The sequence below is a fragment of the Crinia signifera genome, chromosome 19, assembly GCF_055691185.1.
Source record: "Crinia signifera chromosome 19, ASM5569118v1, whole genome shotgun sequence".
Classification (NCBI taxonomy): domain Eukaryota; kingdom Metazoa; phylum Chordata; class Amphibia; order Anura; family Myobatrachidae; genus Crinia; species Crinia signifera.
Window position 1 is genome coordinate 142,026,646 of NC_139226.1, and position 22,411 is coordinate 142,049,056.

The 22,411-nt window shown below is 50.8% G+C and overlaps 1 protein-coding gene across 1 annotated transcript in view; it reads left to right on the forward strand.

Annotated features, from left to right (window-relative positions):
- The window catches only part of HEPACAM (hepatic and glial cell adhesion molecule), a 36,376-nt gene that overhangs the window by 5,596 nt on the left and 8,369 nt on the right, over positions 1–22,411 (forward strand). The window contains exons 3-6 of the mRNA XM_083163557.1: positions 6,040–6,321; positions 13,378–13,471; positions 16,783–16,856; positions 21,243–21,313. Coding sequence (XP_083019683.1) covers positions 6,040–6,321; positions 13,378–13,471; positions 16,783–16,856; positions 21,243–21,313 — 521 coding nt within the window. The remainder of the gene's footprint in view (positions 1–6,039; positions 6,322–13,377; positions 13,472–16,782; positions 16,857–21,242; positions 21,314–22,411) is intronic.

Sequence of the window (22,411 nt, forward strand, 5' to 3'; positions counted from 1 at the left end):
GCTCACCTCCTCTCACTCACGGTATCTGTGTGGTGAGCAGCAGCCAGCCGCGTGATATGTGTATCCCCCGCTGCCTCCCGTTGACCCCCGCTGCCCTCCGCTCACCCCCGCTGCCCTCCGCTCACCCCCGCTGCCCTCCGCTCACCTCCGATCACCCACGCCTGCTCACCTGCAACACCGCAGCTCCCGTTCCCAGGGATGCATTGCGGTAGGCGTGACGTCACGCCTACCGCAATGCATCCCTGGGAACAGGAGCTGCTGTTTTGCTGGTGAGCGGGCGTGGGTGATCGGAGGTGAGCGGAGGGCAGCGGGGGTGAGCGGAGGGCAGCGGGGGTCAACGGGAGGCAGCGGGGGCTGAGCGGGGGATACACATATCACGCGGCTGGCTGCTGCTCACCACACTGCTCACCACACAGATACCGTTTAAGTACGGTAATAATAAAACAAACAGGTGGGGGCATGTAATTAAATTACATTAAATTATCTGGATCACTGGGATGGCATTTCTTAAAGGCACAGTGGGGCATGTAACATGGAGCATCTATTAAATTAAGCCCTCCCCCGAAAATAAGACCTATGGTCTTTTTTTAGGGAAAAAAAAAATAAGACAGTGTCTTATTATCGGGGAAACACGGTACATGGGGAAGTACAGTCCTGTGCGTCTCTCACCTCACATATCCTGTATGGGGAAGTACAGTACAGTCCTGTGTGTCTCTCACCTCACATAACCTACATGGGGAAGTACAGTCCTGTGTGTCTCTCACCTCACATAACCTACATGGGGAAGTACAGTACAGTCCTGTGTGTCTCTCACCTCACATATCCTGTATGGGGAAGTACAGTACAGTCCTGTGTGTCTCTCACCTCACATATCCTGTATGGGAAAGTACAGTACAGTCCTGTGTGTCTCTCACCTCACATAACCTACATGGGGAAGTACAGTACAGTCCTGTGTGTCTCTCGCCTCACATATCCTGTATGGGGAAGTACAGTACAGTGCTGTGTGTCTCTCACCTCACACCACCTACATGGGGAGGTACAGTACAGTCATGTGTGTCTCTCACCTCACACAACCTGCATGGGGAGGTACAGTTTGGTGTGTCTCTCACCTCACACAACCTGCATGGGGAGGTACAGTCCTCTGTGTCTCTCACCTCACACAACCTGCATGGGGAGGTACAGTCCTCTGTGTCTCTCACCTCACACAACCTGCATGGGGAGGTACAGTTTGGTGTGTCTCTAGACTACTATACAGTACAAGCCCTTTTTAAAATAAAACACCCAAGAAACAAATAATCTGACACAAAGATACATGTTAATTAACTTGAATAACTCAGAAGTCCTGTCCTCGTGGGAGAGTAGGTTTTATATAGCAAATAGCCCCGTGATAACAATATGTTGTAGCTGGCAGATATGTGACACTACGCTGCCCAACTGTAAATATAATGAGTCAATCTACCACTTGTCCGGGAGTTTCCTAGGAGATGGGGATCTGCCAGGTGACTTACCCAAGACTGATGGGTATGCAGCTTCTGTGATGATACAAGTGATACATATCAACACCACTGCCAAATGGGCCGCCCACCCCCCCTCGCACGCCAAGTTTCCCCCGCACGCATATCAATTCGCAGCTTGCGTGCGGGGAGGAAATCATGATTTCTACAGTGCTCGCAGATGTGAAACACCTCTCTGGTGTCACGTCGCTCCCCCATGCAAACATGCAGGTGAGCAATGAAATCAGAATAACCCCCTTAGTCCCACACTCGGTGGTCTCATCTCCTGTACTCTATTAACATCCCAACTCTCTACAGCATCTGGCATAAACACAATGGCGGACTGCATGGGTGTGGCCATCTTGGATTTCTCTATATGACTCTAGTCCAATCCCTGTGCTGCAGCTGTGCTCACATGATTCTCACAGCCTATGGGCTTCCATTGTAACTTAGTTAAACCTTGTCATGAGTACAGTACATTGCTAGTACAGCACCTTCTTTCTGGGCTACAGTAGTTCCTAGTCCCCAGGCTGCAGTCATTTGAGAGCTGTTCCTGTTACCTATTGCTGTTATCAAATGACTGCGCAAGTGCGACGATGAATAGCAAAAGAAAATGCTCATCCCTGCTTGATGCTGCACTGTAAATCCACAAAAAATTCCTAGTGTGCGCAAGCATACATGGCCAATAAAGTTGATTCGCCACGCTTCGGGCACGGTGGCTCGCTGCGCTCGCCACACTATATAAAATCAACTCCATGCATAGTTGGATAGTAGGGGTATGAAAAAATGGGGTGCATTTAACATGGGAGCCCAGATAATACATAAGTACCGTTGATTCTATTCTATTCTAATAGTCTTTCTACAAGGGCTGGTTCTATGTCTTGCAAGACCAGATCCAGTGCTGTGGATCAGGGTGTGGGTTCCAGGTTTGTGCAAGTGTGGCAGACGAGTTTTGAGTCTAAATTCCAGTTCCAGTGCTGGAGTCAGGGTGAGGTTCCAGTGCTGGAGTTAGGGTGAGGTTTCAGTGCTGGGGTCAGGGTGAGGTTCCAGGGTTGGGGTCAGGGTGAGGTTCCAGGACTGGAGTCAGGGTGAGGTTCCAGAACTGGAGTCAGGATGAGGTTCCAGGGCTGGGGTCAGGGTGAAGTTCCAGGGCTGGAGTCAGGGTGAAGTTCCAGGGCTGGGGCCAGGGTGAGGTTCCAGGACTGGAGTCAGGGTGAGGTTCCAGGGCTGCGGTCAGGGTGAGGTTTCAGTGCTGGGGTCAGGGTGAGGTTCCAGGGTTGGGTGTCAGGGTGAGGTTCCAGGACTGGAGTCAGGGTGAGGTTCCAGGGCTGGGGTCAGGTTCCAGGGATGGGGTCAGGGTGAAGTTCCAGGGCTGGGGCCAGGGTGAGGTTCCAGGACTGGAGTCAGGGTGAGGTTCCAGGGCTGGGGTCAGGGTGAGGTTTCAGTGCTGGGGTCAGGGTGAGGTTCCAGGGTTGGGTGTCAGGGTGAGGTTCCATGACTGGAGTCAGGGTGAGGTTCCAGGACTGGAGTCAGGGTGAGGTTCCAGGGCTGGGGTCAGGGTGAAGTTCCAGGGCTGGAGTCAGGGTGAAGTTCCAGGGATGGGGTCAGGGGGAGGTTCCAGGGCTAGGGTCAGGTTCCAGGGATGGGGTCAGGGTGAAGTTCCAGGACTGGGGTCAGGGTGAGGTTCCAGGGCTGGGGTCAGGGTGAGGTTCCAGGGCTGGGGTCAGGGTTAGGTTCCAGGGCTGGGGTCAGGGTGAGGTTCCAAGGCTGGGGTCAGGGTGAAGTTCCAGGCCTGGGGTCATCGTGAGGTTCCAGGGCTAGGATCGGGGTGAGGTTCCAGGGATGGGGTCAGGGGGAGGTTCCAGGGCTGGGGTCAGGGTGAGGTTCCAGGGCTGGGGTCAGGGTGAGGTTCCAGGGCTGGGGTCAGGGTGAGGTTCCAGGGCTGGGGTCCGGGTGAAGTTCCAGGGCTGGGGTCAGGGTGAAGTTCCAGGGCTGGGGTCAGGGTGAGGTTCCAGGGCTGGGGTCAGGGTGAGGTTCCAGGGCTGGGGTCAGGGTGAAGTTCCAGGACTGGAGTCAGGGTGAGGTTCCAGGGCTGGGGTCAGGATGAGGTTCCAGTGCTGGGTTCAGGTTCCAGGGCTGGGGTCAGGGTGAGGTTCCATGGCTGGGGTCAGTGTGAAGTTCCAGGGCTGGGGTCAGGGTGAGGTTCCAGGGCTGGGGTCAGGGTGAGGTTCCAGGGCTGGAGTCAGGGTGAGGTTCCAGGGCTGGGGTCAGGGTGAGGTTCCAGTGCTGGGGTCAGGTTCCAGGGCTGGGGTCAGGGTGAAGTTCCAGGGCTGGGGTCAGGGTGAAGTTCCAGGGCTGGGGTCAGGGTGAGGTTCCAGGGCTGGGGTCAGGGTGAGGTTCCAGTGCTGGAGTCAGGGTGAGGTTCCAGGGCTGGGATCAGGTTGAGGTTCCAGGGCTGGGGTCCGGGTGAAGTTCCAGGGCTGGGGTCAGGGTGAAGTTCCAGGGCTGGGGTCAGGGTGAGGTTCCAGGGCTGGGGTCAGGGTGAAGTTCCAGGGCTGGGGTCAGGGTGAGGTTTCAGTGCTGGAGTCAGGGTGAGGTTCCAGGGCTGGGGTCAGGATGAGGTTCCAGTGCTGGGGTCAGGTTCCAGGGCTGGGGTCAGGGTGAGGTTCCATGGCTGGGGTCAGGGTGAAGTTCCAGGGCTGGGGTCAGGGTGAGGTTCCAGGGCTGGGGTCAGGGTGAGGTTCCAGGGCTGGGGTCAGGTTTAGGTTCCAGGGCTGGGGTCAGGGTGAAGTTCCAGGGCTGGGGTCAGGGTGAGGTTCCAGGGCTGGGGTCAGGGTGAGGTTCCAGGGCTGGGGTCAGGGTGAGGTTCCAGGGCTGGGGTCCGGGTGAAGTTCCAGGGCTGGGGTCAGGGTGAAGTTCCAGGGCTGGGGTCAGGGTGAGGTTCCAGGGCTGGGGTCAGGGTGAAGTTCCAGGACTGGAGTCAGGGTGAGGTTCCAGGGCTGGGGTCAGGATGAGGTTCCAGTGCTGGGTTCAGGTTCCAGGGCTGGGGTCAGGGTGAGGTTCCATGGCTGGGGTCAGTGTGAAGTTCCAGGGCTGGGGTCAGGGTGAGGTTCCAGGGCTGGGGTCAGGGTGAGGTTCCAGGGCTGGAGTCAGGGTGAGGTTCCAGGGCTGGGGTCAGGGTGAGGTTCCAGTGCTGGGGTCAGGTTCCAGGGCTGGGGTCAGGGTGAAGTTCCAGGGCTGGGGTCAGGGTGAAGTTCCAGGGCTGGGGTCAGGGTGAGGTTCCAGGGCTGGGGTCAGGGTGAGGTTCCAGTGCTGGAGTCAGGGTGAGGTTCCAGGGCTGGGGTCAGGTTGAGGTTCCAGGGCTGGGGTCCGGGTGAAGTTCCAGGGCTGGGGTCAGGGTGAAGTTCCAGGGCTGGGGTCAGGGTGAGGTTCCAGGGCTGGGGTCAGGGTGAAGTTCCAGGGCTGGGGTCAGGGTGAGGTTTCAGTGCTGGAGTCAGGGTGAGGTTCCAGGGCTGGGGTCAGGATGAGGTTCCAGTGCTGGGGTCAGGTTCCAGGGCTGGGGTCAGGGTGAGGTTCCATGGCTGGGGTCAGGGTGAAGTTCCAGGGCTGGGGTCAGGGTGAGGTTCCAGGGCTGGGGTCAGGGTGAGGTTCCAGGGCTGGGGTCAGGTTCAGGTTCCAGGGCTGGGGTCAGGGTGAAGTTCCAGGGCTGGGGTCAGGGTGAGGTTCCAGGGCTACCACCCCTGCACTAAGAAAATGTCTCCTCAGCATCTTCTGCAAATGGGGCACTGTTGGCTTAGTGGTTAGCATTACTGCCTCATGAGTTTAATTCCTGACCAAGGCACTGTACGTGTGGACTGTATCTTCTCCCTGTGGGTTTCCTCTGAATGTCTGGTTTTTATTACACATGACTAAATATTCTTTGTACGGCACTGTATAATATGTGGGCACTATATGTGTAACTGGTAAGAAATAATAAGAACAAAACACGTGTGAGTGTGCATGAATACAGCATATATGCTGTATTAAAGGTGCACTTTTTACGGTGTGTGTAAACTGTGTTTATTTTAATATTCTAGAAGCAGGTCCTTTAGTGCTCTGCATGCTGGTATTTGTGGTTCTCCAAGAACCAGCATGCGGGGAGGCTTGCTGTGACCTGTAGATCCACCTGTAAAAGACAATTTGAATTTTGACACTTTAAAGCTACGAGCGTGGCAGCCAGCTAGCCAGGGTGCTGAGCCTAGCCCCGGGTTTCAGCCCTAGCCTCGAGTGCCCTGCAGTTGAGGACCCCTTTAATTTCTAAGGCTCATTCGAGCAGTAAAGTAATACACCTTGAATGCAGTCCAGTCCTGTACATCCAATCCCTGCGTGACTGGCATGGCATTAATACACTAGTCCCTTGAGACGAAGAGGACGATGGGCTCGATGTATAATTAAATGTAAATCCGCCATATATGCTCCCATCTTGCTTGTAGAGTTGTACACATCTCAGATATCACTAGTTGCACTGCAGGATGAGTAATCCACCTCTTACATCCCTTCCTTCCAGTTCCCATATCCAAGCCTCGGGTCTCCGTTCCATCGTCCACAGTTTTGGAGCTCGCAGAGAACTTTACCCTGAGCTGTGACCATGATAATGGCACCAAGCCGCGGTACACCTGGCTGAAGGGTGGAAAGCCACTGACCAATGATTCAAGGACTCTCCTGTCCCATAACCATCGTGTGATGACCATCACCAAAATCCTCTTGTCCGACGACAATATCTATGCTTGTCTGGTCGAGAACCCCATCAGCAGTGGGAGGAGTTCTCCGATTAAACTGACGGTCTACAGTAAGTAGGGGCAACATGCTCTATGGAATAATAATATTACAATAGTTTTCTTTAGTCTTTAAAATATACATTAGACATACACGTTGTATGAGCAGGGCCCATCATATACAACATTTACAAGGCTTGGTCCGCAGATTTACAGAAAAATATTGGTGTTGTAATCGATTATTTCATTTATGAGTTATGTGGCAAAGCGTCCCTCTGTCTGTCATTTACAGTGCCTCACCATTGTGCTCTGGAAAATGTGAGTTTGTGAACCCACTCTGCACGTGCAAATTGACCTGCTTGGTGGTCTGAAAATTGTGACAGTTATTTGCAGCATTCCACTAAGAAGGGATTTTTTGAAATTCGACTCCTAAAGGGGCTGAAAAGGGCTAATGTCCAGCAAATCTTTTTGTGGTTGAAAACAGAAACATCGGCTAGTAATTATTATTATTATAGCATCACAAAAACAAATCTCTTATTTTACTTTGATACCCCTTTACTCATGTAAGAAACGTAATGGCAATATAAACCTGGTCAATGGGGAACTGCAGGGGATATATATATATATATATATATATACATAGCACATGAAAAGCCTGTGTTTGTCCCTCTGCACCTTACTCTGTAGGAGACCTCACAGTCCCAGTGCTGCATCTAATTAAAAACCCTCCCATGACTAGGCTGCTGCTGTCCTCCATGGGCCTGAGAAGCATGTAATGAGCTACACCAATCAGAGCTCAGCACAAACCTCTCAGCCTCTGCCCTCTTGTGCAAAGTGTCACGGGACTTAGTCAACTCCCAGTAATGCACCGCACACTTGTGCAGTCAGTGTGCCTTGGCACCTGATGCTCAGCACCATTATCATTGTCACATTGGCAGATAGGTAATGATGCAGCACTACCCCACTCCCATGCACAAAACCTTTAGCTAAAAAAAGAAAAGTATTTAAAATAAAAATACATGCCAACTACAGGGGGGGGGGGGGCAACCACTGACCCCCTTTGCACCCCTTTAATCCGTCCCTGATTTTCAGTAGATAAAAAGTATATTTGTAGTCATGATGGAGGTTAAGGCTTTGCATGGAATCACTCCAATTTGTGATAAAATGGGCATATTTCTATATGTTATTAGGTTTAACAGCATATATCTTATAGGCAGATATGGGGAAGTTGGGAAGTGTAGCTGCTGTATCTGCTATTTAGAAATATAGAAACATTTGACAGCAGATTGGCCCATCTAGTCTGCCCCTTTATTGTTGATATAGCTTATGGTCTCCAAAGAGATTTAAAAAACAAAAAGGGTATTAGTTTTATGACAATAAAAATGCTTGAGATGCATCCTAACCTAAAATAGAAAAAAGTGAAATAGTCCCAAGGTGCAGCCACAAAACTGCCAGAGGACCACAGAGGCATCCCCACTGGCATAGACTGGCATGGCTATAAAGGCTTGACAAAGATGGCAGGAGCCGTCAAAACATGTTGGCAGAGTATGATTGGAAATACCTTGGTGGTACCTGCCTTCCTGGGACCGCAGCTATTGGCCAATGCCACCACTTCTCAGGGGACAGATTTTAACATGTTTTCTTTGTTTATATTCTGTTCACTAAATGTATGGGATTTTATTGAGCCCATTTCCTCTCCTCTTTCATTGCGAATAATCACTTTTGAGGACGGGTATGATTTAGTTTGCTACTGTGTAGAGACAGCTATCCCAGAATGCATTAGGGGCCAGAAACTGCGTTGACTACAATATTAATGCCGGCTGTTCCCTGGCGTATAACACGGTTCTAGAGGGCCTGTATCATATAGAATGATCAGTGTCATGGACCCACCGGTCGCCTGCTCCGATACGTCAATCTGAGCAGCTCCGGCCGTGACTGGGGTTCACTTAGGACACTCGGGTCCTTTCCTTGTGGTACACTGCCACCAGCCAAAACCTGATTTTAGCGCTTGAAACTGCGCAAGGGGCGGCTTGGCTCGCACCTGACCGCACAATACAATATACAAATGGTAACACGCTGAAGCGTTCTCTTCTGAGGCTAATGAGTCTTAAGAACACAGAACCAGGACTGAGAATATGTATTATTTATTCCTAGAAATACTACAGAGCTTTAGAAAATAGTTACAAGATTTTACAATGATTTTAAAAGTACACACGAGTTTAAATGCAATTTCAGAAATAAAATAAAAGGAAAAAATGACAGAACCGTATCTTACACTTAAATACAGATCCTGACGTGGGGGGGTTCTCCACAAGAAATCTCTGGTCGCTTACAGCCTGTTTGCTAGACCCCCAGGTAGTGACACTGACTATAGGGAGAAGGGTCTTAGTTATACCTTGAAGACTCCCTCATCCCTCCCACCCTTGGGATTTTTAACCATTCCCTTGCTGAGCCTAGTGAAGGTCCCTAGATATAGGATCTTTCCCATAAAGAATTTGTCCCTGCTTTGAAGTAGATTTTATACATTCCTCAAGTGATAAGAGGTAATTTAGTAGAGGGCCAGAGCAACTTTGGCCTGTTGGCTGGACACTATTGCTCTCCCCCCCACTCTGGTTTATGAGGGGTCTCAGATCTTACCTGACATCCTAACTCCAGAGGAGTCCACAGATGGCTACACTCCCTGGGTCACCAACAGTCCACACACATAATACATGACATGTTCTGATCTCCCACATAATAATCACAGGCGGCATGATTTTACCAAACATATCAGACATACATTGATTGAACAGATAATCATAACAGGAGGCATACGTTAATTTGATCGATCACCTGATCTGATCGTTACACCTCCCCCTTTTAAAATGGGGCACAGAGGCGGTGACCCACGTCACCGTCTCATCAGTGCGCTATTAACTACATCACCTGGACAGGTAGCAGTGGTCTCTGTGCTGAGACAGACTGCCACTGATTCTGCGGGATCTGTACTAACACTTCCCTATACTTGACGTCTGTCATGGCACCACCTGACGCCATAGCCGTGGCTAGGGTGGGCAATGGGCATAGTCCCTGTCCCTCTCGCAGGAGATGGCAAACTAAAAGCACACAGGTGTCCTCGAACCCATAGTCTGTGAGCACATGATGGCGAACTATGGAGCTGTGCCCATCCCGGCTGGTATTGACACAGCCCACCACAGCTGTGCGTCGGACTCCTGGACACGGATTCTCCCCTGCAGCTGGCAGTTTGGCCTTACTCACTGAGATCAGTACCAGACCATTCCGCCACACCCCCAAATGGCCATCCCCCTGGGACTCGTAACTCGGCACGTTTAACTATACCACAGGTGTGGGGCATTCTCCCAGCACTATATACAGACTTAAAAATGTCTTCCCAGCACCCCTCCTGAGCTGACTGACCCCCCCTCCCCTTCACTGGGGGGAAGGTCCACTCACTCACCACCTCACACCTCATCCTTTTGTGAGGAGATTCGCCCTCTGTGTCTGGGTGTGTGAATTGTGAAGGGGGGCACGTTTCTGCAAGGGGGAATACCAGCAGGTCATTGTCCCCTGTCTTGGGAACATCCCAGCTCAGCTTTTCCGAGGTTAATGGAGCTGAGTTTACCTGTGCTTCGCGGGCCCTCCCACCCTTCTGGTTACACACAGCAGCTTCCCTACTAGCCACTGGCTCTATTCCTGAAACAACCCTCTCACTGTACCCAGGGGTATCTTTCCCACTTCCCAGGTATGGGGCAGCCTGTGCAGGGTTGATTCTCAGTTCTGCGTGGAAAGCCAGTCCAGGACACCTTCCTGAGCCTGACCTTCCCTCCCAGACCCGCAGGTTCTGTGGCTGGGGTGGTGCCACTGAGGTTCTCAGGAGAGGCATCCTTTATCCAGTGACGCTGGAAAAATGCACTCTCTGGAGGTATCTCAGTGTCTGGAGGGAACCCCTGCTGTGTTCCTGTATCTGTGTTTGTGTGGCTACAGGAAGGAGGGGGGTTTGGGGGGAAAGCTGCAGTAAGGGACACTCTCTCCCTATCTGACAGGTCTACAGTGCACACAGGACCCACCGGGTCACTTATTATACCTGGTACCACATTTCCCACATTAGCGCAAGACATCACATTATCAACAGTAACATCAATATCATAACCTGGGGAGACATCCTGCAATGCCTGCAAATTAGCCTGTGCATCTTCCACAACACATGGGGCCCATCCTGCTGGCTTACAATTGCACCCTGGCAAAAATGCTATATCTGGATCCCATTGTCTCTGAGCAGGAATGGGGTTATCTGAGCATGTTATCACCAGTAACTGATTGGCAGGTACATGTGCTGCCTGCAACCAACTCAGATCTGTCCCATTTGTGCAGTTAGCATCCCCTGGCCCCATGTCACAACCAGACATCACTGGAGAAACAGGGTTAACGTCTAGCACAGCAACCTTAATGACATCACCAGCAGCACTCCTACCACTGGTGAGTGAGGGTGTCTCATTCCCAACTAGATTAGGGCATTCATTTAACCCCACAAACTGGCAAGGATTACCCACTATACCTGTCTCTAACTCACCCTCCACCTCCACCAAAGGTACGGCACTATCACAGATCATCCCAAGGGCTTCACACAAAATAACAACATTGCAATGTTCAGCATGGTTACATACTACCTGAGATGCATCATATGGTTTAGAAGGGTTAGCGACAGTGGGGACAATATTGACAGATATGTGTGGAGTTAATAAAAGTCCCACATCAGTAGTCCCACACATACTTGTGTGCATACCGTCAGAAAGTCCCATTCCTAGTTCCGACATAGTCTCTTCCCTGCATACTTTCACTATGCAGTCAGCCTCTTCCAGCAACAAATCTGGAGCAACGGGTGGGAACATGCTGCTCACATCTTCCAGCAGTTTAAACTGGGCCTTGTGATGTGAGGTCTCTGGAACAGGTTCCACACCGATTGTAGCAGGCCGGGGTACCATGTCCATGAGGGAAACCCCGGTAGGCTGTGTCGTTGGTTCCATAGCTGGTGATAGAAGCTGTTCCAGGCGATTCCTTTCAGCATCTGCCCAGCGGCACTGCTCTTTCCACCATGGAGTATCAAGCTTTTTACAATCATACGCATATTGCTGCGCTATTTCAAAACAGTCTGTCAGGTCTCTCAGCAGCAACCAAGGAGTCGCATCGGGACCCCAGGTTAGAAACTCAGCGCGATACATGCCGAAAACATTGCACTCATCATTTCGTGCATGGGTGAGCCACTTGATCATCTCCCTGCGGGAATTGTTGGGGCAGGAGATACCTTGCAGCTGATATTCTGTAGTGAGTTCTTCTGGGCTCATAAGCCTAAACGGATAATCATCACCATATGGGTCAGAATACTCACTGGGCTCTTCTGGTGCTGTAGGGGATTGGTACTCTGCAGTCTCCCTGACTGCCACACATCCTACAGTCTCCCTGGTGCTAGCAGAGATGTCAGCTCTCTGAGCATCGGCTGTAGTGTTCAGGGCCAGCTCATTATTCACAACCAAGCTGACACTCACTTGGCTTCCTCTGTCTGCTTCCAAGACAGGGAACTGTGCATGACGCGGTCCGGTGAAATTCGCGTCAGCGGTCATTTGGGACCTCTGTCCCTTGTTAGGCTCCCCATGATTGATAACAGAGTCCACATCATGATCCAACACATTATTTACTTCCGCAGACAGTAAAAGTTCAGTACGAAGCCCATCTCCTGCTAACTCAGTAGCCACGGCAGATAAAGTCTCACGTAAAGGTTCGCCATCATGATGCCCTGTATCATCCTCCACTGGTTCACCAACAGCGATCAGCCCTCCGAGCCTCACCAGTTCCAACTGGTACTCACGCTCGGCTGCAAGAGACCAGAGATTTCTTGTGGAGAACCCCCCCACGTCAGGATCTGTATTTAAGTGTAAGCTACGGTTCTGTCATTTTTCCCTTTTTATTTTATTTCTGAAATTGCATTTAAACTCGTGTGACTTTTAAAACTATAGTAAAGCTCTGAGTTCTGATTCTGGTGATGTGGGTATTTCGCACAAAATTCTACCCACGCTCACTTAAGTTCTTAAAGAGAAAAATGAATTCTCCATCCCACCGCTGCCACCAAATGTCACGGACCCACCGGTCGCCTGCTCCGATACGTCAATCTGAGCAGCTCCGGCCGTGACTGGGGTTCACTTAGGACACTCGGGTCCTTTCCTTGAGGTACACTGCCACCAGCCAAAACCTGATTTTAGCGCTTGAAACTGCGCAAGGGGCGGCTTGGCTCACCCATTCACAATACAATATACAAATGGTAACACGCTGGAGCGTTCTCTTCTGAGGCTAATGAGTCTTAAGAACACAGAACCAGGACTGAGAATATGTATTATTTATTCCTAGAAATACTACAGAGCTTTAGAAAATAGTTACAAGATTTTACAATGATTTTAAAAGTACACACGAGTTTAAATGCAATTTCAGAAATAAAATAAAAAGGAAAAAATGACAGAACCGTAACTTACACTTAAATACAGATCCTGACGTGGGGGGGTTCTCCACAAGAAATCTCTGGTCGCTTACAGCCTGTTTGCTAGACCCCCAGGTAGTGACACTGACTATAGGGAGAAGGGTCTTAGTTATACCTTGAAGACTCCCTCATCCCTCCCACCCTTGGGAATTTTAACCATTCCCTTGCTGAGCCTAGTGAAGGTCCCTAGATATAGGATCTTTCCCATAAAGAATTTGTCCCTGCTTTGAAGTAGATTTTATACATTCCTCAAGTGATAAGAGGTAATTTAGTAGAGGGCAAGAGCAACTTTGGCCTGTTGGCTGGACACTATTGCTCTCCCCCCCACTCTGGTTTATGAGGGGTCTCAGATCTTATCTGACATCCTAACTCCAGAGGAGTCCACAGATGGCTACACTCCCTGGGTCACCAACAGTCCACACACATAATACATGACATGTTCTGATCTCCCACATAATAATCACAGGCGGCATGATTTTACCAAACATATCAGACATACATTGATTGAACAGATAATCATAACAGGAGGCATACGTTAATTTGATCGATCACCTGATCTGATCGTTACAATCAGTAATATTGTATCCTCTATTGTCTGACACAGGAAGAAGCTCTCTGTATATCATCCTGTCCATAGGGGGGATCTTCCTGCTGGTTACACTGGTTACAGTCTGCGCCTGCTGGAAGCCGTCCAGGAAGTATGCTGACAAACACAAGTACTCTGATCCTCATGTATCCCTTCTGTCCATTCCGTTACATGCAGCACTGGTATGCAGGTGATAGGGGGACAATGTCTACATAGACCCTCAAAAGGTCAAAGTGCACAAGGCATACTTGCCTACTTTTGAAACCTGGTTTCAGGGAGATTATAGTTGGAAATAGAACTTTGCACAGCACCCCATTGAGGGGGCGTGTGATGCTCCTCCCAAAGAGCGTTTCTAGTTCCATATATGGAGAGATTGTGAAAAGAGATTGTGAATGTGACACACAGAATTGTGGGTGTGTACTGCTACATCTGAGAGGAATCTTGTAAAATTACTTATATACAAATGTAGATGAGCCCCAAAACAGAAATGAAGAGCCACTATACTTGGTAAAGTGCTGGGAAATGGTGCAGATGATTTAATGTAAATGTATCTATCTCTCATTGCTTTTTCCCCCAAAAAAATGTAACAGAGTAATGTGGGCTAGGTAAAATGAGGGAGATTGCTAGACTATTGAGGGAGAGAGGGAGATTGCTGCTATTTCAGGGAGTCTCCTGCAGAATGCAGGAGGGGAGGAAACTATGGCACAAGGTCAACATTGACAAATGGTTGGCATACATAAGGTCGACATTGACAAAGGGTTGACACAAGCAAAAGGTTGACTTGACAATAATGGACACATGAAATAAATCAACATGAGTTTTTCGGGATATTTGTTAAGAAACTGATGTGAGGGTACGCGCTGCACTAATTGGGGAACCACGTGCTCAGGTGTCAACATGGAGAAAACTTGGTACTCTTTGCCTAGCACGGCTCCCATCGCGGGCATCGCGGCCATCGCATGCACTAAAGTAACGGGTGCGACGCGACCGACGCGATGCCCACGATTTCCCATAGGGATCAATGTTAAATTTTTCAATGGACGCGATTTTTCAGTTCAATGCCTCAATGCCCGCGATTTTGCCATAGGAAACAATGGTAAATGGGCCACAGAGCCCAAATAGGCACCCTTAGCAGTGAAATGTCCCCCACAATTGTTAACGACACCCCACGATCCACGTGAACCCGAAGCGTGGCGAGCGCAGCCAGCCCACGAGGGGCGGCGGTACGCGTCCTCCGACCTTTTCATACCCCCACTATCCACGTCGGCGTGGAGTTGAGAATAGAATAGTGTGGCGAGCGCAGCGAGCCACCGAGCCCGAAGCGTGGCGAGCGCAGCGAGCCCCGCGAGGGGACGCGGATACCTGTGAAGCCCGCGAAGGGCCGCGTTTACCTGTGAAGGTATCCGCGTCCGCTCGCTGCGCTCGCCACACTATTCTCAACTCCACGCCGACGTGGATAGTGGGGTAATGAAAATGTCGGAGGACGCGTACCGCTGCCCCTCGCGGGATCGCTGCGCTCGCCACGCTTCGGGTTTGCGTGGATCGTGGGGTGTCGTTAACAATTGTGAGGGACATTTCACTGCTCAGGGTGCTTATTTGGGCACTGTGGCCCATTTAACATTGTTTCCTATGGCAAAATCGCGGGCATTGAGGCATTGAACTGAAAAATCGCATCCATTGAAAAATGTAACATTGATCCCTATGGGAAATCGCGCCGGTCGCGTCGCACCCATTACTGTAGTGCATGCGATGCCCGCGATTTTTTACACCCGATGACCGCGATGGACATCGTGGGCGCCGTGCTAGGTAAAGAGTACCGAAAACTCATATCGACATTTCATGTGTCGACATTGTCATTGTTGACCTATTGACATGACTATCTAGACACTGTCAACCCTTCAATCAGGAATCACATCACCTCCCAGACAGCGCCCCCTGCTGCTGGTTTTCCCCATTGCTGCACAAATCGTTTAAAAAATATATATTCGGTACTTGTTTCCTAGCACGGCGCCCGTCGGGTCCCATCGCATACCCGACGGGCGATGGTATGCGATGGGAAAATTTTGGATTTTTTTTTTATAAAAAACTATTAGCCAGTTAAGGGGTTAAGGATCAGCAGTGTCAGACATGCTAAAGGCAGAATGAAACATCGGGAATGTATCTTTAGACAAGAGGGGTAGAAACAGGCCCAAGTTGGTAGGATGCAGAGGCTAGCCCACTCCCTCGGGAAGTTGTCTGGATGCAGAGGCTAGCCTGATCCCTCGGGAAGTTGTCTGGATGCAGAGGCTAGCCCATTCTCTGGGGAAGTTGTCTGGATGCAGAGGCTAGGCTGCTCTCTCGGAAAATTGTCAGGATGCAGATGCTAGCCCATTCTCTCAAGAAGTTGTCAGGATGCAGAGACTAGCCTGATCCCTTGGGAAGTTGGTGGGATGCAGAGGCTAGCCTGATCCCTTGGGAAGTTGTCTGGATGCAGAGGCTAGCCCATTCTCTGGGGAAGTTGTCTGGATGCAGAGGCTAGCCCATTCTCTGGGGAAGTTGGTAGGATCCAGAGGCTAGGCTGCTCTCTCAGGAAGTTGTCAGGATGCAGAGACTAGCCTGATCCCTTGGGAAGTTGGTGGGATGCAGAGGCTAGCCTGATCCCTCGGGAAGTTGTCTGGATGCAGAGGCTAGCCCATTCTCTGGGGAAGTTGGTAGGATCCAGAGGCTAGGCTGCTCTCTCAGGAAGTTGTCAGGATGCAGAGACTAGCCTGATCCCTTGGGAAGTTGGTGGGATGCAGAGGCTAGCCTGATCCCTCGGGAAGTTGTCTGGATGCAGAGGCTAGACCATTTTCTGGGGAAGTTGTCTGGATGCAGAGGCTAGCCCATTCTCTGGGGAAGTTGGTAGGATCCAGAGGCTAGGCTTCTCTCTCAGGAAGTTGTCAGGATGCAGAGGCTAGCCTGATCCCTTGGGAAGTTGGTGGGATGCAGAGGCTAGCCTGATCCCTCGGGAAGTTGGCAGGATGCAGAGGCTAGCATGATCCCTTGGGAAGTTGACGGGATGCAGAGGCTAGCCTGATCCCTCGGGAAGTTGACAGGATGCAGAGGCTAGCCTGATCCCTCAGGAAGTTGACAGGATGCAGAGGCTAGCCTGATCCCTCGGGAAGTTGACAGGATACATAGACTAACCCGGTCCCTTGGGAAGTAAAGGAGGTAGCCCGCTCTCTCCCTAAGGAGCAGAGTGAATTGAATGCACAATGTAGGATATTGCTGGTAAGACAGATCACTTATTTTTCATAGAGGTTATGGGAAATATAAACAATGCTTTGCCCACTGTAATACCTAGACACGTGTGCAGATGCCCATCTCACGAGGCACAAGGTTTAGTGAAACTGCCTCTATAAGGCGATACATGCTAATTACTGTATATACAACTTCATCTTCTAGGGAGAAGCACAAACTGGAGGCACAAGCAACATCTGAATACGTGGAGCACCCAGAGGATCCTCTGAAACATGAAGGTACAATACACGTGATACAGAAATGTGCGTGCCAGGAGGGGTCACATAGACACTGTAGAATTTTTAGGTTTCTTGGGACAGCTGAGAACTATTATTTTTTGCTTGTAGTGATGAAAGTCAGAACGTTACATTTTGATGTTAGATACACAGGAAAAAATTAAACTAGCAAAATATTGTTCAAAGTTTTTTTTTTAAATAACACATTAAACAATACAAAAATTCCATAGAAATGACAGTGTACTGTAAAACCAATCCGGTACTGATGTTAAAGGAGTCATCATTTATAGTGATATATAACTAATCCAGCAAAGTGCAGCATTGTATGTGGCTGTATAGTTATGGACCCCCTGAGTCAGTGCGTGATTAACCAATAATCAGATGAGGCTGCAGCCTAGGCCGCCAAAACTGGGGGGACCTAATGTATTCCATGCTTGTTAGCTATCACCCATTCCCGATGTACTGTGGGGGGTAACGTTATTAAGGTGCCCACCAGGTGGCTGTGCCAATGTAACTTACTGATGGAATCATTACTTTAAGGACATTGTGTTACAGTGCCTAAAGTCTCCTTCCCACACCACAAGCATTGGATCCTACATGCCAGTTGTATACCCTATGTTACATGCACATGGGCAGTATGACTGGTGAGTCCCTGAGCGCCCATACACATGTGTTTAGCAGCATTACATGGGGAGTTACATGTGGATTAGCCTAGGGCACCTGGAACCTGTAATCAGGCTTTGTCCTGAGTGCAGCCGTACCACAAGTAACAGAATGCCAACATAACAAAAGGCCTGGTGACCCTAGGGTGACCAACCCTTTAATCCGGGACACATATTAATTACACAGGTTCTGTGGCTGGCTTTCACCTGGTTTTAAACTGCCACACCTCAAGACTCCATTTCACCTGGTTTTAAACTGCCACAGAACCTGTGTAATTAATATGTGTCCCGGGATAAAGGGATGAGTTGGTCACCCTATACGACCCCCAAAAGGCTTTGGCCTTACGGAGAAGTGGGTGGGGCTTCATGGATTAGCGCACATTTTCGATGATCAAATGTGGGAGCTATTTCTGTCCTAATTAATTACTGCCTGGATAAAAGCTGGGACATATGATTACATGCAGAGATCTGTCAATTGGTTATACTGATAAAGAACACTTATATTCACATGGGCCGGCCGGGATAGGAATGCAATCATTGTGTGTTAATACATAATTATTATATTTTTCCCTTTATTTTGGTGACTGTTGGGGTAATTCAGAGTGAATGTGCAGTGGCCAGAGATCAGGTAAACGCTGCCCCGCTATAGTGAAACTTTGCCTTGCGAATCAATGTGTACGGCTAGCGAGGAATTAGCAGTCCAGTGAAAATTACGGGAATCCTTCTTTAGACGCTGACCATCAAATAGTTCTTACACTGGGCACCAGTCATCACAAGCTAGGAGATGCCAGGGACTTACCCAGCGGCTTCCATATCCTGCCAAGGGTCAGACGTCACACACCCTCCCATAACACGCTTGGACAAGCCTGCGTTTTCCCTGACATTCCAAGCATTTTCTCGGACACTCCCAGCAATATTGTTTTTCCGGGCACCCCCAATATTTTCCCGAACACTCCCAGCGTAATCCCGGACACTCCCAGCGATATCTTAGGTACACCTGCGGTCTCCCGGGCAACCCCAGTGTTTTCCCGGAAGCTCCCGGCGTATTCCCACACACTCCCAGTGGTTTCCTAGGTACGCCTAGTTTCCTGGACACCCCCAGCGGTTTCCTGGACACCCCCAGCATTTTCCCAGACACCCCCGCGTTTTCCCGGACACCTCCAGCAGTTTTCTGGACACCTCCAGCATTTTCCTTAGCACTTTCACTTAACGGCCAGCTACCAACCCCAGACACCTACTTCCTGTCAATCACCTTGCAAACAGCCGGTTGCCAACCCCAGATGCCTACTTACTGTCAATCACCATGCGAACGGCAGGTTACCAACCCCAGATTCCTACTTCCTGTCAATCACCTTGCGAACGGCCGGTTACCACCCCCAGACGCCTACTTCCTGTCAATCACCTTGCGAACGGCCGGTTACCAACCCCACACGCCTACTTCCTGTCAATCACAATGCAAATGGCCGGTTACCAACCCCAGATGCCTACTTCCTGTCAATCACCATGCGAACGGCAGGTTACCAACCCCAGATGCCTACTTCCTGTCAATCACCTTGCGAACAGCCGGTTACCACCCCCAGACGCCTACTTCCTGTCAATCACCTTGCGAACGGCCGGTTACCAACCCCACATGCCTACTTCCTGTCAATCACCTTGCAAACGGCCGGTTATCAACCTCAGATGCCTACTTCCTCTCAATCACCTTGCTGGTTACCAACTCCAGAAGCCTACTTTCTGTCAATCACCTTGCGAACGGCCGGTTACCACCCCCAGACGTCTACTTCCTGTTAATCACCTTGCGAATGGCCGGTTACCACCCCCAGATGCCTACTTCCTGTCAATCACCTTGCGAATGGCCGGTTACCACCCCCAGATGCCTACTTTCTGTCAATCACCTTGCGAACGGCCGGTTACCAACCCCAGGCGCCTACTTCCTGTCAATCACCTTGCGAACGGCCGGTTACCAACCCCAGGCGCCTACTTCCTGTCAATCACCTTGCGAACGGCCGGTTAGCAACCCCACACGCCTACTTCCTGTCAATCACCTTGCGAACGGCTGGTTACCAACCCCACACGCCTACTTCCTGTCAATCACCTTGCAAACGGCCGGTTACCAACCCCAGATGCCTACTTCCTGTCAATCACCTTGCGAACGGCCGGTTACCAACCCCAGATGCCTACTTCCTGTCAATCACCTTGCGAATGGCCGGTTACCACCCCCAGACGCCTACTTTCTGTCAATCACCTTGTGAACGTCCGGTTACCAACCCAAGACGCCTACTTCCTGTCAATCACCTTGCGAACGGCCGGTTACCACCCCCAGATGCCTACTTCCTGTCAATCACCTTGCGAATGGCCGGTTGCCAACCCCAGATGCCTACTTCCTGTCAATCACCTTGCGAACGGCATGTTCCTAACCCCAGACGCCTAATTCCTGCCAATCACCTTGCGAATGGCCGGTTACCAACCCCAGACGCCTACTTCCTCTCAATCACCTTGCTGGTTACCAACTCCAGAAGCCTACTTTCTGTCAATCACCTTGCGAACGGCCGGTTACCAACCCCAGACGCCTACTTCCTGTCAATCACCTTGTGAATGGCCGGTTGCCAACCCCAGATGCCTACTTCCTGTCAATCACCTTGCGAACGGCATGTTCCTAACCCCAGACGCCTACTTCCTGTTAATCACCTTGCGAATGGCCAGTTACCACCCCCAGATGCCTACTTCCTGTCAATCACCTTGCGAATGGCCGGTTACCACCCACAAATGCCTACTTTCTGTCAATCACCTTGCGAACGGCCGGTTACCAACCCCAGGCGCCTACTTCCTGTCAATCACCTTGCGAACGGCCGGTTACCAACCCCACACGCCTACTTCCTGTCAATCACCTTGCGAACAGCCGGTTACCAACCCCACACGCCTACTTCCTGTCAATTACCTTGCAAACGGCCGGTTACCAACCCCAGATGCCTACTTTCTGTCAATCACCTTGCGAACGGCCGGTTACCAACTCCAGATGCCTACTTCCTGTCAATCACCTTGCGAAAGGCCGGTTACCAACCCCAGATGCCTACTTCCTGTCAATCACCTTGCGAATGGCCGCTTACCACCCCCAGACGCCTACTTCCTGTCAATCACCTTGCGAACGGCCGGTTACCACCCCCAGATGCCTACTTCCTGTCAATCACCTTGCGAACGGCCGGTTACCACCCCCAGACGCTTACTTCCTGCCAATCACCTTGCGAAGGGCCGGTTACCACCCCGAGACGCCTACTTCCTGTCAATCACCTTGCGAACGGCCGTTTACCAACCCCAGACGCCTACTTCCTGTCAATCACCTTGCGAACAGCTAGTGAAGGAAATAAGTATCAGGATTCTTTGCTGGCAGGCGTTGCGCATGCATAATACGGGCCGTCCACATGCGCAGTCTATTGATATTCGGCCGCTGTGTGAATTTGCACAGCAGAGATCAGGTCTGAATCCAGTCCTCTGTACCATCATATAAGGATTTTATCAACTGTACAACATGTATCAAGCAGTGAAATGAGTGGAGAAGTTTCTCATGGCAACCAATCAGCTTTGAGATAGCATTTTTCAAGTACAGTCTATAAAGAATAGGTAGAAGCTGATTGGCTGCTATGGGCAGCTCCTCCCACTCTTATCACTGGCTGTGGCTGTTTGGGAATGTTACCTTCACTGCTTCTTATTTCTTCCCGCTGATGCGCAGTTGAGGTGTTTCCGCGGACTCTGGAGAGGGAGTACAAGAATCCCGGCACTTTGTACGTCCTGAAAGACAAGGTGAGAGTGACAGTGCGCTGAGGGCTGGACCCTATTCTAATGCGCTCGCTCACTTGCGCGTTCGCATGGGGGAGTGATGTTTTGCTAATGTTCCTGCGCATTTCTGTGCATGTGCACACACTGGGTGCGATCGGGCACATGCACCCATTAGTGCAGGTGTGGGGCATGGCCGGGGATGCACCCATGGGAACCCCCAGCAATTCATGGGTGTTCCCATGGAAATTTGTCAGTGACACGGATGCCGGGGGTGGGCATCACTGGATGTCAGCTGCCCGCCCTCTTCCCATACACGGAACATGCAAAGCTAAGACACCAGAGAGTGTCTTAGTATTGTGTGCACCTTCCAAATCATTTGATGGTCCACGACCATCAAATGATGTGGCCCCCACACCCAAGGCTGCGAATGGGTGTTTATGCAAAACATCCATTCGCAGCTGTGCGGGGAACTCAGCGACAAGGGGGGGGGGGGGGGGGGGCACTTACAAGAATAGAATAAGGTCCTATATATGTGGCATGTGTGGTAGTAACAAGTAATGGGCCTGAATCTTGGTTCCATGTCAGCCCAATGGTGTTGTGTACACCTCCACATACTGCATGCGCACCATGACGGAGGGTCTGTGGGCAGCTGCTCTCTGTCTGTGACATGGGTACTATCTGGGTGACGGCCACATGGAGGCACGTAGGAGATCTAGTACTGCCGTAGCCGGGTATTTGTGCTGTTATGAGGCACAGAATGACGGAGGGTCTGTGGGCGGCCGCTCTCCGGGTACTATCCGGGTGACGGCCACATGGAGGCACGTAGGAGATCTAGTACTGCCATAGCCGGGTATTTGTGCTGTTATGAGGTGCAGAATGACGGAGGGTCTGTGGGCAGCTGCTCTCTGTCTGTGACATGGGTACTATCTGGGTGACGGCCACATGGAGGCACGTAGGAGTTCTAGTACTGCTGTAGCCGGGTATTTGTGCTGTTATGAGGTGCAGAATGACGGAGGGTCTGTGGGCAGCTGCTCTCTGTCTGTGACATGGGTACTATCTGGGTGACGGCCACATGGAGACACGTAGGAGTTCTAGTACTGCTGTAGCCGGGTATTTGTGCTG